At 32.7% G+C, this 17,466-nt stretch overlaps 1 protein-coding gene across 2 annotated transcripts; it reads left to right on the forward strand.

Moving 5' to 3' along the window:
* Positions 1 to 2,932: 2,932 nt before the first annotated feature.
* LOC137921425 (probable peptidoglycan muropeptide transporter SLC46) lies at positions 2,933 to 16,283 on the forward strand. Of its 2 annotated transcripts, none has more exons than XR_011107479.1 (5): positions 2,933 to 4,320; positions 9,747 to 9,848; positions 12,802 to 13,023; positions 14,115 to 14,228; positions 15,142 to 15,223. XR_011107479.1 is itself a non-coding variant. In XM_068764184.1 (5 exons), exons 1-5 carry the CDS (start codon positions 3,333 to 3,335, stop codon positions 16,156 to 16,158), a joined length of 1,569 nt encoding a protein of 522 aa, XP_068620285.1. In that variant the 5' UTR covers positions 2,948 to 3,332; the 3' UTR covers positions 16,159 to 16,283. The 2 variants fall into 2 exon arrangements, 1 of the variants encoding a protein (XP_068620285.1); XM_068764184.1 differs by lacking the exon at positions 14,115 to 14,228 and adding an exon at positions 16,059 to 16,283 and having other exon boundaries at positions 2,948 to 4,320; positions 15,142 to 15,298.
* Positions 16,284 to 17,466: the final 1,183 nt, after the last annotated feature.

The raw sequence follows: 17,466 nt of genomic DNA on the forward strand, positions 1-17,466 counted from the left end.
GTATTTTACTTTTGACTCCATTCTGCTTTGTTAGGTGTTAAAGATGTAAACAAGAAGCAGGAAGGAACCCCACTACAACACATTTTTTTAAAGTTGAACAATAGCGATTTATGTAAATACACTTTATTACGTCTTTAAATATATACATTCTTTTAAATAATGCTTTAACTAAAACAAAATAATCAAGAAACGTCATTGCTGAGGATTATTGTTATCTAAAGATTCGTTTATTGAATGACATGCATTTTTTGACAATTTATTTTTATTGTGGGGAACAAAATTATATGTTTAATAGATGAAATTGTTGAAGATGGTTATCTTGACAAATGCAAATAGAATCCTAGCAATTTGCCAGTCGATTTATCAATTTCATTTCGCTTTGGACGAATACGTTTTGCGGGTACTGTGCATTTAAGTGTGGTGGATGCCGACGCAAGATAATGATAAACAGATGCAAACTGCGGTCTGGTTTATCAACGCATCGTGAGCAAAAGCAATCGGCACCCTACGCATGTCCAAAATTGTGGACACTTTGTAATGCTCCACGGTGATAGCTATTTCACACAACTCGACTTTACTATTTTTTAAAAGTATTTAGTAGGCACTTTTTTGTGGAAATGCTGAGTTTTTAGCTACTTGCTCATTCAACATCATCGGCGTGTGTACAATCGTGTATTTAATTTACCTGGTACAATTCTCGAAATTCTTATCATAAATCGCTTTTTGGTGCAAATTTTTCAGTGCCTTCAAAACAGTAAACCTTGATGAGTAAAACGACGGTAACCTCTGAATTAAAGATAAGGACATAACATTGGCATAAAGAACATTGTAGGCAAGTACTACCCGGAAATCCTATAGGTCTATCAACAATGTAGCCACATGTCAGAGTTTGGGACTTATTGGATGACGAAAGTACTTAATTAACTTCACGATAACATCTTAAAACATCATTTCTCGAAAGCTTTATATAAACCTATGTGGCTACATAAAAAGTTTGAGAATATTCAATGAATAAACTGTATTCCTCGAAGTTTTCATATGCAGGTTATACAAAATTACTTTGAACCTCACTGGCAAGCTAGATGGATCTCACTGGATCCGCGAAAAAGAGAGAGAGATGGAATCAGGAATGATGATAATATAGCCCAGCGGATTGTCAACTTGAAGTCGTACAGACCCCAAAGCGCGTTACGGATGGCCCGCTGGAATGGGCCTTAAAGTTCTGGAGTGAAGACCACAGAACGGTAAAAGCAGCGCAGGATTTCCGTCCATAAGGCGGACATACGTCTTTGTTAAGGTCATCGGAAGATGCTGAATGCAGGAGAGGCCGATGTTCATCTGTAAACGACCCACGGCTGAAACAACCATGATAATAAAATTACATTATGCTTCAAAATATTATTAATTAAAATTAGCCGTTGTTTAAATTAGTTTTTTTTAATTAGAATAATAATTTAATAAAATCATTAACAATAAAAAAAATTTATGACATTCAAACCAAAACTCGTATATGGTATATATGTGATTTATTATTTACTTTAGGTTATAAAATTTGACAGCTAACGTTATAGTCAAAGAAACAAAAAATTGTCAGCCCGCAAATATGATGCATTGTATAATACTTAAAACAAAACAACAGGTAAAAAAGTTACTCCTCTTTTTAATAGTAGAAATCTTCAAGAAAATCTTTAATGACTTTTATCTAGACGGTATAAATAGATTAATAAATAAAATTTTATGTAGGAAAATTATATATTTTTTATCTATTTTCTTTCTGTGAGAGATGATAATTTAATACATAGTTGAAATTTTACATTTTTAAATTATGAATAAAAGGAATATAATGATATAATTGGACCAAAGTTTTACGACCTACAGTTTAAAGTTTGGAAGAGTTTTGAAAACGAAACTCGCTCTAGTCGATTGTTAAGAATAGGTTTAAAGCTATTACAGACACCAAACTAAATCAAAATACATAAGTATTAGAGCTAGTTCATCAGCGCACAACTATTTTGGATATTTTCCAAAAAAAATATTAAAAACTCTTATATTAACGACACGAGTACAAATATTAAGGGAATTTTAATATGTGTAATTTTCACAGCTTGGAAAATCTTCCGAATATTTAAGTTATTTTTTTTTTAAATACAAGTCAAAAGCTTTCTTATATTTATACACATAACACCAAAATACTTTTTCTTTATCCTTCATATTTTAATTATAAAGTAACAACGCCTGTTTAATCCTTTTAGACTCATTGAAGTAACTTTTTAATAGGCGCTTTGAAAACATTACATTTTTTTTCAAAAAATTAAAATAAAAAAAAACATTTGTTGTAATTTTTCTATGTTATTAAGTGTTAAATTAAATTTAATCACTTGATACCCTAATTTTATTCGATTTACATGTTTAACCGATTTCTCTTTCTCCGTTTTAGATACTACATATATCTTTACTTTTTTGGTCAATAGCATCAAAAATATTAAGTCATTAATAACAATAATGTTAAAGTTGAACATAATTAAAAATAACCAAGATTTTAATTAAGTACTATAATTTATTATTACAAATGTGAATAATTTATATCGTATTAAAATTAAAGAGAATGGTTTTCCTCGTTATAATTGTAATAATATATTTTTTAAATAGCTCAAATTTGTTGTATTAAACCAAATTGATCGGAAAATATGTGGTTTTTATAAAGTCTACAGATCTACGAACATTTTTATTTAGAAAGGAAACAAGTGATACACGCCAAACCAGAATACAAAACAGGTCAAAATTATTATTCATTAAGTATTATAATATTACGTCAGTACCTATTTTGGCTAACGTCTTTTAAAAAATTGCACGTAGTAGTTTTTATTGAGTAGTCGAAAGAAACTATGTAAAGAGCGTTAACCCTGATGATAAAAAGATATTTATACAGCACTTGTCACGGCACCATTTGTACAGTTGTTTCAATTATTTATTCATTTAGCCTGACGGCACAGACAGGGAAGAGCGCTGGATTATGTGTAACTCAAGGCGCTAAGATAAAATTACCTATTTATTATAAGTGACGGTGATTGTAGTGAGACCTCTGTCACCGTGAGCGAGATGCGCGCGTCTCGTTTGCGTCGGCGCGCTCTCATATCGCCCTGCATTTTACAACCTGATATTTACATCTCTGGTTTTTGGGAACTGCACTTGGAAAGCCTCAGATTAAGAGCGGAACAGTCTCAATCCAGTGCCGGCGGCGTTCGCAAAGCCGTGCTCGTGTGTGGTGTGTGTTACAAATAATAAATCGTGATCACTTTTAATGACTCTCACTTTTATCGATACGTCAAAACATGAGTGCGAGCACTGAAAACATTAACGGGTCGGTTGACTTCACCAAGTCTAATGTACGACTCACCGGCGAGGCAGAAAAAAGAACATTGCGAGAAAAATCGAAACACGTGTTGAAGGGCATCAAGTATTATATCCGCGAAACCACAGTTGAACCGTGTTTGTTTACCTTCATGCTTTGTACGGCACTGTCGTCCTTGGCCGTACAAAACATGCACTTGGAAAAATCGTGCAGAGTTAACTTTCAGTATAGCGATGAAATATGCGATCGCATCAGAGATAGAAATACAACTGGTTTAGAAACAGAATTAAATAATGTTCAATCCTTGGTGGCGAAAGTTGTGGCTTGGAAATTCCCTCTTCAGACAGCGATACCGGCAGTTATGGTCCTTTTTATTGGGGCATGGAGTGATAAGACGAAGAAACGAAAAATTTTTATACTTTTTCCTTTTATAGGTGAAATTATAGCAAATATTGGCCTTTTATTTGCAACATATTATTTTTATGAATTATCCTTAATTGGAACTGCGTTAATAGAAGCATTGCCCGCCGCGTTCACCGGTAGTTATATCATTATATTCATGGGAATGTTCAGTTTTATGGCTGATAGAACAACTGTTGAAAACAGGACATTTCGCTTGGGGGTGGTCACCATTTGCGTTAGCTTGGGAACACCAACAGGAACAGCATTAAGCGGTATTATTTTAAGAACCTTAGGTTATTATGGTATGTTTTCTTTATTGTTGGTACTCCACATCTGTTCATTTGCTTATGGTATGATTAGACTTGAAGATGTTATGCCACAAGAAGATAAATGTACTTCTACAACGAATTCGAATGAGAATGAACACTTTAAGAAAAAAATATTAGAGGTGTTAATGCTTGTAGCTGATACTGTATTGGTAGCAGTTCGACCGCGGGCACTTGGGATGAGAATGCAAATAATTTCAGTAATAGTGTTATATATTCTCATGGTGGGTCCGCTTTATGGTGAGTAATATATAACATTTATATATTTTTATTGCATAACATGTATTTAAATTAATATAGTTTAATGTGGAATCTCTGTTAAAGACTTGTTTTTTTTTCTTAATGTTACTCATACATATTGAATAATTACAAATAATGAAATACGTATTAAAAATAAAGTCCCACAGCACGTGTGAAGAATTTTTGAACCATTTATTTTTATTACGATTGTTAAGATATTAAGACAAGCGTCATTAAGTCTCTACGTCAACATTCCACAAGATTCGGTGCCCGCGCAGATTATGTTTGTTGTCGAGAACTTGTACACTAAGTTCGACTGTGCTAGAAAGATATTCTATAAATATTGCCACATAAATAGTCTGTTCCTAATAATAGTTTAATAATATTTTAATCATTCATTACATTAATACTAATTAGTTTACTTAGTAACTGCTTAACATTAAGAATAGAAATAAAAGTTAAACATGAACCCAATATTATCGATTTTATTTATAAATATTAGCAGCTTAACGACTTAGATAAGTGATGAGTAGAACTAATTATTATTAAATATTATTTTATTTGTTCAATCTGATCATTTAGTGAATTAAATTCTCACCAATTTACTGTATTGTCATCTTATTTTACATTTTTATAATTTAGATGTAATGGGTAAATAATAGGTCACATTTACTGATACTTATTTGTGAGGTTTAGTAATTTACACGGAAATTACGATACTTTATAATTATGAGATTTTTGTTAAAGCGTTCTAATTGCGATTTATTATTAATTAAGCTGCTTCCAGTCCCGTTATGCAAAACAACGTGCCAAGAAACAACTCGTGTAACATAAGCTGCTCTTTGTGTTATTTTTTCTTAAATTATTGAAGTCGCTTAAACTACCGATTACTTTATTTTCCTAAGTAATAAAATAAATACAATGCCTGATTCTTCTAAAATTCAAATTCCATTTTCAAATTAAAATTCTAATACTGATGTACTCTCATATCATTTATATGCAAGCACAAATTATAACAATTAAAAAACTTAAAAATTATTTCGGGTTCACTTACATTTGTTTTAGTGAAATCTAATGATTTTCTGTTTAAATGATGACTTGTTCTAATATAGAAGTTATATATAGACTGTACATAATAAATTTGTTTTGGTTAGACGTGTGTAATGCTCATTGCAAGTACGGTTGGTTGCATAATTACCCGGCGAGTTTGCTTTCGCATGCGGCCTTGCGGGTTGCATTAAGCTGCGAGCTATGCATTTAGAATAATTAAATGTATAATGACATAACTGCATTACCTCTTTTTTCGTATCTATAACTATTTATTACTTAATTTTTGTTAAATCTATCTATCCATTCGACTTGACGTTGTTAATTGTAAACGTAAAATTAGAAAGAGGTACGTACCTCCATGTTTATTACAAAAAGGAATAAGACACCTGAAAAGACCTCATGGCAAATGTGGTGACTAGACAGAATACAAATTAAAAAGTACAAACCAAACAAATCTGATCTGAAATCTGTGCTGGTAACCTAGGAGTTTCATGGTAATTTTTTTATCCTCAAAATATTCACGCTTTAATAACAGAAGTTAAAGCTGGATACCAAGTTATTGTAGATTACCACGTAAATAAACTTATTAATTTATTTATGCTATTATCCTTAAAGGATTATTTACAGTGACCACTTGTTCACGTCACGAGGAAAAAGCCAAAAGAGTTCAATATAATACGAAATAGGTTCCACATGCGCCTTAATCTGAGAAGAGCCCAGAACAAACTCAGACAGGGTTTTATGTGGTCACTTTTACAATATGTTTATAACAATAGTAGAGTATACCCAAACTTTATGATCACATAAAATCCTTCACACTATAATAGGCTTATTGACAAGTTTTTGTTAATTATATCCTTAAATTTATTACATGATAATTCAGAGATACATGTGACTGTATTTTATTTTCTTACACATTTGCCATATAAACAGTTATTAAATTTATGAATACTAGACAATTTTATTATTTTTTTGTCTGTTGTCGGTACTGCTCAAATAGCATTTGCAGATTTCGCGCGTTCGTTTTGGTAAGGCGCAGAGGGCGTTTAGCCTAAGACCTCTTTTCAAGTAGCGTAGTTACGTCTGCGATGTTTACCAGTCAGAGCATTAGCGGAAGCGACAGGGTACACGGCCTAAGGGTCCACTCTGTCATACTCTGTAGTGAGCAATTCACGGTCCACCTTCGAGACAGTCGAAAGATCTGACATCCTCCATCCCCTAGCGTTAAGAATAAAATACAGCCCAGAGCTGTATCTCTTCAGAAGAGTAAAAGGAAACCAGAGTACAAGAGATGCCTTGACTTGGCGAATGGAATATGAGGTATGTGGAAAGTGAGACGGCTTCGGTGAAGTGGAAGTTTTTCCTGAATGCCGTCTCGGCCTACCGCGTACTTCCTCGGTTAAAAGTGGACACGGTTCTGGTGGAGATGTTCACGGGGAACGAGAGATTAGGGGAGTACCTGCATAGGTAGGATTAAATTCAAGGAGAGTCCCTCGTGCACCTGTGACCCTGCCGTGGACCAGACCGTGGCGCACCTGATCACTGGCTGTCCTGTATTTAAGCGCATTAAGATCAGATTGCCAGTTTCGGTTGTAGCGAGGGGTCAAAGAAAAGAACACCCCATAACTTATGGACAGCTTGGACAATCACGGGACTATTCTAGAATACTGCAAAAGGGTCATAGGAGAGACCATAAAAAAACTAAAGTGTAACATTTACACTAGTTTTTTTTTGACTAGTCAAAATAAATAATTAAATCTGTGATAAATCTACTGTGAAAATAAGAAAGTAAAAATTTAATTTTAAGAGAATGTAAGTAAATGAAAGAAAATAATAAACAAAAAAAATAAACATTAGGCAAAACAGAAGAAAATGTGAACATGTACCAGGGTGAATCAAAAAGTTCTTAGAAGTGCATATATATGAAATCTTTTTGGATCAAGTTCGATATTCAAATTAAAGAGTGTCTATCACACTATATTTATGCAGACTGTCACTTGTTTTTGTCAGTTCGTTCGCATGTAATAAATTTTTTTGAACAACGAGTTGCTAAAAAGTCAAAATTATGGATAAAAGTGAGTTACGTGCGGTGATAAAATATCTCAGTTTGAAAAAAATGTCTACGAAGGAAATTTTTTTGGACATTCAGCAGACATTAGGGGGTGATGCTGTACCCTATTCTACGGTTGCGTACTGGGTGGCTGAATTTAAAAGAGGTAGATCAAGCTGTAAAGATGACCCGCGTTCTGGGCGGCCTTCAACCTCCGTTACAGAAGAAAATGTCAAAAAGGTTGAGAATCTGGTTTTGGAAGACAGAAGAATGACTATAAAACATATAGCTGAGATCCTAAAGATATCTTTTGGTAGCGTTCAATCCATTTTAATTGATTCACTGGGGTTCAAAAAAGTGTCTGCAAGATGGGTGCCACGAATGTTAACCGACGAAAACAAAAAGCGACGTTTGGAAATTTCCAAGCGTAATCTCGAAATATTCCAGCGTGATTCGGATAATTTTTGCCGTCGTCTTGTCACCATGGATGAAACGTGGGTCCACCATTTTGATCCTGAAACTAAAAGACAAAGAATGTCTTGGAAACGACCATCCTCTCCATCCATTAAGAAAATTATTAATTTCGAGTTGCTCCTACCGCTGGCAAAGTTATGGCCTCTGTGTTCTGAGATAGTAAAGGAATCCTTTTTATTGATTACATGCCAAAAGGCCAGACGATTACTGGACCCTATTATGCAAATTTAATCCCGAAAGTGCGTTAAGCGATTAAAGAAAAACGTCGTGGAAAACTGTCGTTGGGTGTGTTGTTCCTTCAAGATAACGCTCCTGCTCATCGATCGGAAGTTGCGCTCAACGCAATCCGCTGTGCTGGCTTCAATCTCCTTGACCATCCACCATATTCTCCGGACTTAGCCCCAAGTGATTTTCACTTATTTCCAAAATTAAAAGAGGAAATTCGTGGAACAAAATTTCACGATAATGACGCGGTTATAGCTGCCGTAGAGGACTTTTTCGAGAGTCAAGAAAATAATTTTTTTTCACAAGGAATAAGGAAGTTAGAAATGCGTTATTCTAAATGCATTGCATTGGAGTGAGATTATGTAGAAAAATAAAATATTATTATTTAAATCTTTGCATTTTTTAATATTGATTCCAAGAATTTTTTGATTCACCCTCGTATTCTGTTGGGAAGGCGACAAAAAGTGACGTGATGAATGAAAGTAATAAGAAAAAATTAAAGGAATGAAGGAATTTGTGAAAAATAAAAGCTAAATGAATAAATGACATTGAGAAGAAAAAAGATGAGAATGTAAATAATATGATGGATTAAATATATATTTGGAAAAATAGTCCCTATATACCCAAGACAGGGAAAGTACGGGAGACCCCAAAAACAGGTGCCATAAAAACAAAAAAAGAGTAAGAAAAGTTAGGATGTTACAAGGCTTCCTCTGGAGCCACGGCTTGGGTCGCTGCATGCAAATATTTTACCGGATTGGGAGACTGCTGAGCTCTTTGATAGCTCTGGTGATTGCTCCATGGAGTAATTAGGCACACGGGCCCCCGCAGGAGGACCTCGGCTCAGGCAAATACCCACTAAGCATTCTGACACAAGGGCACCTGGCAATTGCCTGGCTAATACTAGAGAAAGGAATAGCAAACATATATGCTATTCTAATGTTCACCTTGTGTACATAGCTGTGAAAACTTGTCATACCTTATAGATTTTAGAAGTAGTTAAATTTAAGTAATTTTATGTCTAGAATATATAGCGTTTGTTTCTAATAACATTTAATTCGTAAAATTTTTCACTCGGTAATAGAGTCTTTTAAATACGAATTTAAAAATCACTAGATCTCTCTTAAGCAAGTGAAAAAGGAACGTCGAATTCTAAAAACTGGTTTTTATGGCTATAAGTGTCCCAGCGGCCACGGGTTACACATTTGTTCGCTTATTTAATTATCAAAGATTGAGTAAACGGCACCCAAAAGTGCATCGTACCTTCTTGCAGGGCATCATGTTAAAACATTCACAAATTCTTACTCACCTTAACGTAGTTTTAAAAAACGTATGTACATATTTATATGAAAATATAAGAGGTGATCTATTTAAGATGTTATTTTTAATTACGTCGTTACACAAACAAAAATCAATAACTTGGCCTTTCCAATTAGCGTTTGTAAAAAAATTACTGCAAACATAAAACTTTCATTATAACATTATTAAAAGATTATCTGATTTGTAAGTCGACATTTGGATTTGCCATTGAGGCAAGTTAATGACCGCATAGACAATAAGCAAAGACGATAACAAAGAAACTTGTTCGTTCGTCATATCTCCTTCACGATTGTTTTTTTTTCTACAGGTGATTCGCAAGTAAGTTATTTATATGCGATACGCAAATTCAACTTTAACGAAGTGGAATACAGCATTTATGGAGCCATCAACACTGTTCTTGGATTAATAGGTAAGTTAAATGCTTACGGATGTTAAATAAATATTTACATGTAACGAAACATTCATTAATTTTTATCATATTTTCGATAACAAATAACTATAAAATTTAATAGACAAAAGACATAAATGGCAAGGTTGAATATTTCTCTTATGTACATCATGTTATTTTATTAATTTATTTGTATTTTATTTATTATAAAATACACAAATATGACATATAAACTTATGCACTATATAGGTCGCATTGACATAAAAGTGGATAAGAATTGAACAAGCTGTGAATACCGGAGGTACGCAATTAATACTATCGGCAAAAATAAACAGTTCGCAGTCGGAATTATCTTTTTAGCAGTAAGACGTCCAATACTGGACGTAGGCCTTCACTAAAGGATTCAATAAGACTGGTTGGAAGTGACTATTTTTACTGTTCACAATATGTACACAAAATTTAGGTGGAAAAGTACACATAGGTTACTACAGTTTACGTGAGTTGTGTATTAGGCGGTAAAAGTATAAGTTCGAGGGATATAATTTATGAAACATTTCTAAGCGTTTTTAATCAGTGTTTCATTTAATCAGTTATTTTTAAGTGATAGTATTTTTTGCGTCAGAGAGAAACTTGTTAAAAAACAGCGGCAATATTATTGCTGTTTTGATATTGTTATCACAAAATTTTTTTGCGTGTACGTGTAAGTTATATTTAATAACTATTAAACTGCACAAATTCGTAAATAATCCGCCACACATTAACATTAATATTATCAACCTAGGTCAAGGCTTACGTTATCTAATTGCATACAGATTATTATGTAGTACTTATTTAACACAATTACTTTGTGTATTGATTCCGTCTTTTATATGATATTACTATAGCCTAAGCACTTATATCCTAGCGGCAGAAGACAGACTTGCAATTGTAGGTCGCGGGTCAGATTCCCAGGATACAATCTGATATCTTATATATACACACTAGTCCCATAGATATCTGTGGGGGAAGCCAATGCCTTGCAGCGAGCGTCTATGGGCTGAAATGATGGTATTGTAACCAAAATGAGTACTTCAAGCTAAACTAATGTTAACATTTAAAAAAGCCTGACGGTAATCTTTTTCACTGACATACATTAAACTTTTCGTTTTGTTTTTTATTTATTATTTATTTCGTGATAACTGAGACCTATAAAACATACACTTAATAGTCAGAATACCTTAAATATAGACTTCACTAACTGTCCTCTGCCACAGTTTGCGTAGCGTTAGGTACAAAAAGAAATATTACATTTTGTTGTCAAGCTGCCTTTTTATTATGAATGAATTTTACGAAATTTTCTTTTAAAATCCACTTAAAGTGTATATGGGAGATATTGTTTTAAAATATGCAATTTTTTAATGAACGCTCTTTCAATTTCTTTGCGGGTGTAATCTGATATAATCTGTTCTTAGCTGACCTCTATTCGCGAAATGAGTATTCCTATCAAAAAGAAAATTTCACTCTAAGCCTTGCGGTTCAGGAGATATCGTGATGAATTAGTACACACTTTCTTACGCGTGATAACTTATGTTGTTAATTAATGCATGATAAACCTTATTCAAAAATCGATAGTTTCAGAAGTAATAAATAAAGAAATTATAATATATAATTGAAAATATTTTCGTAATTTGAATTACTACACATTGAAATTAATTATTATTTGCTATATGTCGCTGCAGATTATACTTCCGGAAGTTATTGGCTTGTCACATTCCAATATAATTTTTTTCACAGTGATCAGATACATTATGTTTGTTAATAGGTGTAAAGGTTTAAAGCTATTGAATTTATATAACAGTAGTAACGATCTCAATGACAGTCGTATCCGTAATCGCATTTCTAAGTCTAGTATTCTTATGTACAGCTGTACGTAAGAACACAACATAGTTCTCTAAACACATGCAAACATGTTTAATAAAGATACGTAGTTACGTATCTTTGTTAAAAATGTTTACCACTTGTTGATTTGTCTTTGAACGTACTTAGTCTATATATTTACGCAATTAATTGCTTTTAATAATACTCGTATAATTTTAACGTAAAATGTATCAATTGGTAAAAAAGAATTCTCTTGAAAAAACAAAAATATAAATGAAAAAGGTAAAGATAAAAAAATCTCTTGATAAAATAATTGGTAATAGATTTTGTCTGCATTTCACCAACGAGCATTAAGATTTTGCATGTAGGAATCACCTGATTAACAGTGAACATGTGTAAAAAATCACATGGGCTAATAGGTACCTCATTAGAGTAACTCCTCCTCAAGAGTTTAGGTCACTGGTTCAATTTCCGGGATACTATCATAAATAATTCATATTTAGTGCATTAATTATGTAGGATTACCGCTGCTTATATACAAGTATCTGCGTACCATATACACTGCGATTGCAATCCCACCTATCAAGAGTGGTGATTATGTTATATCCCCCTTAGATAACTTTCGGGGAGTCCTATGCCCTGCAGTAAGCGTTTATGAGCTGAAACAAGGACGACGATACATTCACATCATTGGACAACAATACAGCAAGCATAAGGGATAAAATTCTTCAGTTTGTGTGCACTTACAACTTTTCAGGAATTTATAGAAAACTTACAAACACAGTATATCATTATTTTAATTGATCATCATCACCACTTAAACCAAGGTATATCTATTGCTACATATATATTTCCGGTAGACATAGAACATAATGTTGGAAGCGGTGAGCATCCAGTGTCCTCCGATGATCTTATCAAAGTTACCTTGAGGGTGGACGTCATACGCTACGCTTGTCAATCCGTGGTCTAAACTCCAGAATCATAAAACTCCACCAGCCATCTGTTCTGGTGGCTATGTTGCTTCACCTTGCCATTATTTTATAAGTACACCTTTATTGGGTGCTTATCGTTTATTATAATCTTTATATTAATCTCTCTAATATTTTTATTATTTCAGGTACATTTTTCTGCATAGCGTTTTTAAGTAAAAAACTGAACGTGCAGGACAGCATTATAGGTGTCATTGCGGGATTGAGCAGGATAGCAGCCTGTTTTGTTTTTGCCTTTGCTCCAAATAGACAATGGTATTATTTAGCGCCTCTATTCAATATATTTAGTCACACTGGACTGACTGCTGTAAGAGCGATTGCCACAAAAAGTGTGCCCACAGAAGAAGTTGGTGAGTCATGGTCATTGATTTAGCGGTAAAATGAGACACTCATATATCCTATTATTATAAATGATTATTACGTATGTTTTAAATTATTTATACTAGCGAATAAAAATTGTAGCAGCTCGAATTTAATTTTAAATATGAGTACCTTATAATAAACCTGTCTTTGCTTTTTAGGCGACATCATTTTTAGTGACTGCATTTAAGGGCTTATGAATTAAGATTTCTTAATTATTTATAAAAAAAAATAATTATTTAAAAGTGATGTTACTATTTACCCTTATCGTATTAAAGCTTATATAAATCGAACGTGTTATGGATGTAGATATAATCCCAATAAACATTTTAATAATCTAATAGTAAAATGAATGTTAGCTGTGGCGAGCAGTAATAGCCCAGTGGTAGAGAACTGAGACTTGTGATCGTAGGTCGCGGATTCGATTCCCGATGTACAATCTTATATAACTCACAGTTGCTGTAGACCTGTGTTTGCTTCGTCTTGCATTGTTCTTTGATTAAGCCAAAGAAAGTTTACACTTTAAAATATTTTATTAGTTAATAATTATTATTAATAAATATTTATTATTTAAAATATTTATTTTATTAGCAGAATAACCATTACAAATCTATATCTCGAAGTGACACTGAAAGTTTTTGGAATGATTTTTTTTTATGAAAATGATCAGTTTATCAATCTATGTGGTGGGTTTTTGTACGTCTTTTCGACATCGTTTTCTAACACAACTGCCGATAAATATTTTAATTGTTGAAAATAATTAAAAGGGGAAGACCCGACAATTGAACACTTGCTGTAATAATCTGGCACCCGTTTATCCGTGAAGCCGAGTAAGCTGACTCATTATCCTAATGTATGAAGACTTTGCTGCGTGGTCATTGTTTACAATTTTTTTTAAAACAACAAACAAACTAATGTTAGTGTACCAATCTGCTGTTACTTTTTTCTGGTTTTCGAGAAGAATTGTTGCCTTATAACCTAATTAAAGAATGAGACAAGCTTTTTCCCTGTTTATTCCTATCTTTTGTAGGAATTTCTTCTTAAGGAAACACCCACTGTGAATATTGTCTCTTGGTTTCAGGACCATAAAAATAAATACGAGTTTCTTCACCAGTGACAATATCAAATACAGAATATATATAATTTTGAGGCACCAATACACGCGACGGCGTTTGAGCTTCGGTAAAAACATGAGGTATCTATCTAGTTTCCTAATGCCTAAAAATCGATATCGTTTAATTTGATTCATACAGCTGCTTCATATAAGCTTGCTTGTAACTCTCTTATCACTAATCTATTTATATTTGCACAACTTAGACGATTGTTTAAGTAGTCGCTGTTGATGTATGTCCTTCGTTCGTCCTAGCACGAGGTATATCTTCATAAATAAAAGCTAACCAAAGTCTAACATATCTTTGTCCGTCGATTTAAAATGAAAACCTTAATAAAGTGTTCCATTTTCAAATTAATATTATTTTTTTTACATTAGTTTTTAATTCGCCAGTTCCAAAAACTTATAGTGTCACCAACGTGTGCCTAAAATTCTTTTTTCAAACATGATCGCTAATCAAAAAGAACTAATCTTACGGAGTGGGTAAAACAACTATTATAATTATGATATTACAGAGAATTCTTTATTTTTTATTTTTACAGTATATAATTAGTAATTACGATAAAACCCCTAATAACTCTTGTTGACTTTATAATTTAATTTTAAATATTTCTTTGTATGGTTATACGCATGTTACAACAGGTTAGTTAGATAGCGGCAAAGGCCTGCTTCTAACGAACCCTGGCTGAAGGCTTTACGGGACGAGGCATCCAGGCCTACGGGCTCGTTATAACTGTCTACCAACCAGGATCGGTCCCCTCACTATCCCGCTCGATGACCTCCTATCTGATTATTAAGTCATGCTACGATCATGTGGTTGTACCTTTAATTTCGTAGTTGAGCCGCTTTACTGTTAAAAATAATAACAAATAGTTTATGACAAATACTTCTTAGCGCTAATGATTAAGTAATGAAAAGTGTGATTGTAATCCAAAAAAATCTAAGCAACAAATTAAAAGATAATGATCAGTAAATAAAATATTACTTTCCCTTTCAGCAAAATTAAGTTCATTAATGGGTGTCACGGAAGCAATAGCGCCTTCGATATACATGCCAACTTCGAGTTCAATCTACATATCTACAATAGAGACCTTCCCCGGAGCGTTTTATTTGTTCGACGCAGTTCTTACTATTCTCGCGCTGGGTTTGTTTGCGTAAGTCACTTGCAATGCTTTAGTTCAACAGATCTTTATTAAACCTATTAATTGAAATAATTAGCACTTATTTACATTTTCTCTGCACAATTATATATCTTCAGTACCAATATATTAATTTCTAATTAACTGGAATAAATTACAGCAAAAAGAGTAGAATAACGTAGTCGTTACAATATACAAGGAGGAGAAATTAGTTTTAAATAAGTTTTACTTTACTTGTCTAATTGTAAATAATAAAACGATACAAAATTTGTGTAAACGACTGTAATTGTTATCACTGAAGCACATTTACTAAAATAAAAAGTAAAAAGTAGTAAAGATAATACTCACGTTTCCATGAATACGTTAAAAGTATTGTACGAAATGTGTGTGCATTGAAAAAAAAATAGTTTAAATGTTCTTTGGTGACAAATAAATATAACTATGTCGTTGTATGATATATTTAAAGTATACTTAAATATAAATTTGTAGCAAAATTTTTAATAAAGTAGAACAAAACCATTTAAAAATAACGTTTTAGTATGGAACAAATTTACCATTAACATAATAAGAAACTAATCCCTTAACGTTACTATGCAGAAATGCAGTTTAAGAACCCGGTTTTGAAATAACTTGCATAAGACTGTTTTGGTGTCAACAGTGAAAGTGGTTTCAAAGTGGTCGTATTGAGGATTTATTATTAAGAGAAATTAAAATAAATTTCTTTAAAAGTATTGGAAAGTTGTTGCCAAAAATATATATTGATCAACCATTTCAGGCTTATTTATGTTATGGTAAAACGGAGAAAAGCGGACAGTGTGACAAACCCTGAGAGAAAAGAAGCGTTTGCGAGAACGAATGAAGTATCAAGATTTTAATGTCGATTTAAAAAACAGAAATTATTTTTCAATGATTATTGTTGATGTATATATATATAATTTTTATAAGACTGTTGTTGTTCAAATGTTTATTGTAAAAAATTATTTTAATTAAACAATGAGGTTACGGGTATTACAAAAGAGGTTTTATTTCGCTTTACTAAAAATTATTAATAATCAATGTTTTTTCAACATATTTTGTAAATGGGTACGGAAATTTTATTATTAATAAATGCTACAATAATAAAATGTATTTAACGTTATCTAAATTTTACGAAGTCGTATAACGGTGTCATGAGAATATTTTTGGTAATTAAGATCGAATACAGGAAAAAAGTAAGATGCATAAGAAATTTCGATTTCGATGAGGAAAATAAATATGAAGCGAAATAAAAACACCGATAAGCGAAGTGAATGTTTGTTAAATTATGCCAGGACCAAAGACTGTGTTGGATTAAATTAAACGAACCACAATCAAACCTTCAAAAAGACATTTACCTTATTCTGAACATTGCGCATGCTGTGAATTGCGATACCCTACTCATTATTTCTTACAACGTGGCTTAATACACAATACTTTTACCTGATCAAATAAGACGGAAACCATGCCGATAGCATTTTTATAAAGGTCGCCTTGTTAAAGAAATGTGAAATTATACAACGGAGAATATACGTTCCATATTTTTATTGATTTTATTTTGAAGATATAAAATTTCTAAATTTTGTATTTAAAAATATCAACTTAGATAACTAGTACATTCTCTATGTCATTATATTTATCACTCTGTCGATTACTAAGTTGAACGACCTCTTATCTCAAAATATATGCTTTAGTCAACCAAGTCGAACTTTGTAATTAGAAATAACATTTAGTTTAATATTTCCTTTAAATAATCCTTTTTAAAGGTTAATGAAATTTCTTTAAAAAAAATTTTCATAAAATAAGATATCTAAAGTTCCCGTTAAGAGATGATGCAGGACTTAAATGCAAGTATTGCGCAATATAGCTATCATCATTGCATCAGACACCCAGCTCACAAGGTCTCACCCAAAGGTCGTCACGAGGACCCGTCTTGCGCTGCCGGCTTTGGTTGCACGAGTGATGTGCTCTGCCGATTACAACTGCAGACGAGCAATTCTTCGAGCTACGTCAGTGACCTGGGTCCTTCTGCAGATCTCCACATTTTTGATTCGATTTCGCAACAAAACTTCTGGAATAAATATAATAAAAATATATGGTTATTATATTTTCGTTATACTTCAAAAGCCAGTAATAATACTACACTACAGTAATAATATCAACTCAAA

This window comes from Battus philenor, unplaced genomic scaffold (genome assembly GCF_028537555.1).
Source record: "Battus philenor isolate CCGP_79_NKW_IND1 unplaced genomic scaffold, ilBatPhil1.0.hap1 SCAF_19, whole genome shotgun sequence".
NCBI lineage: Eukaryota > Metazoa > Arthropoda > Insecta > Lepidoptera > Papilionidae > Battus > Battus philenor.

Coding starts and splice junctions, on each gene's coding strand:
- LOC137921425 (XM_068764184.1), top strand. CDS start 3,333: ATGAGTGCGAGCACTGAAAACATTAACGGGTCGGTTGACTTCACCAAG. Junction 13,024..15,141: donor TGTGCCCACAGAAGAAGTTG/GTGAGTCATGGT, acceptor TTTCCCTTTCAG/CAAAATTAAGTTCATTAATG. Junction 15,299..16,058: donor CTCGCGCTGGGTTTGTTTGC/GTAAGTCACTTG, acceptor CAACCATTTCAG/GCTTATTTATGTTATGGTAA.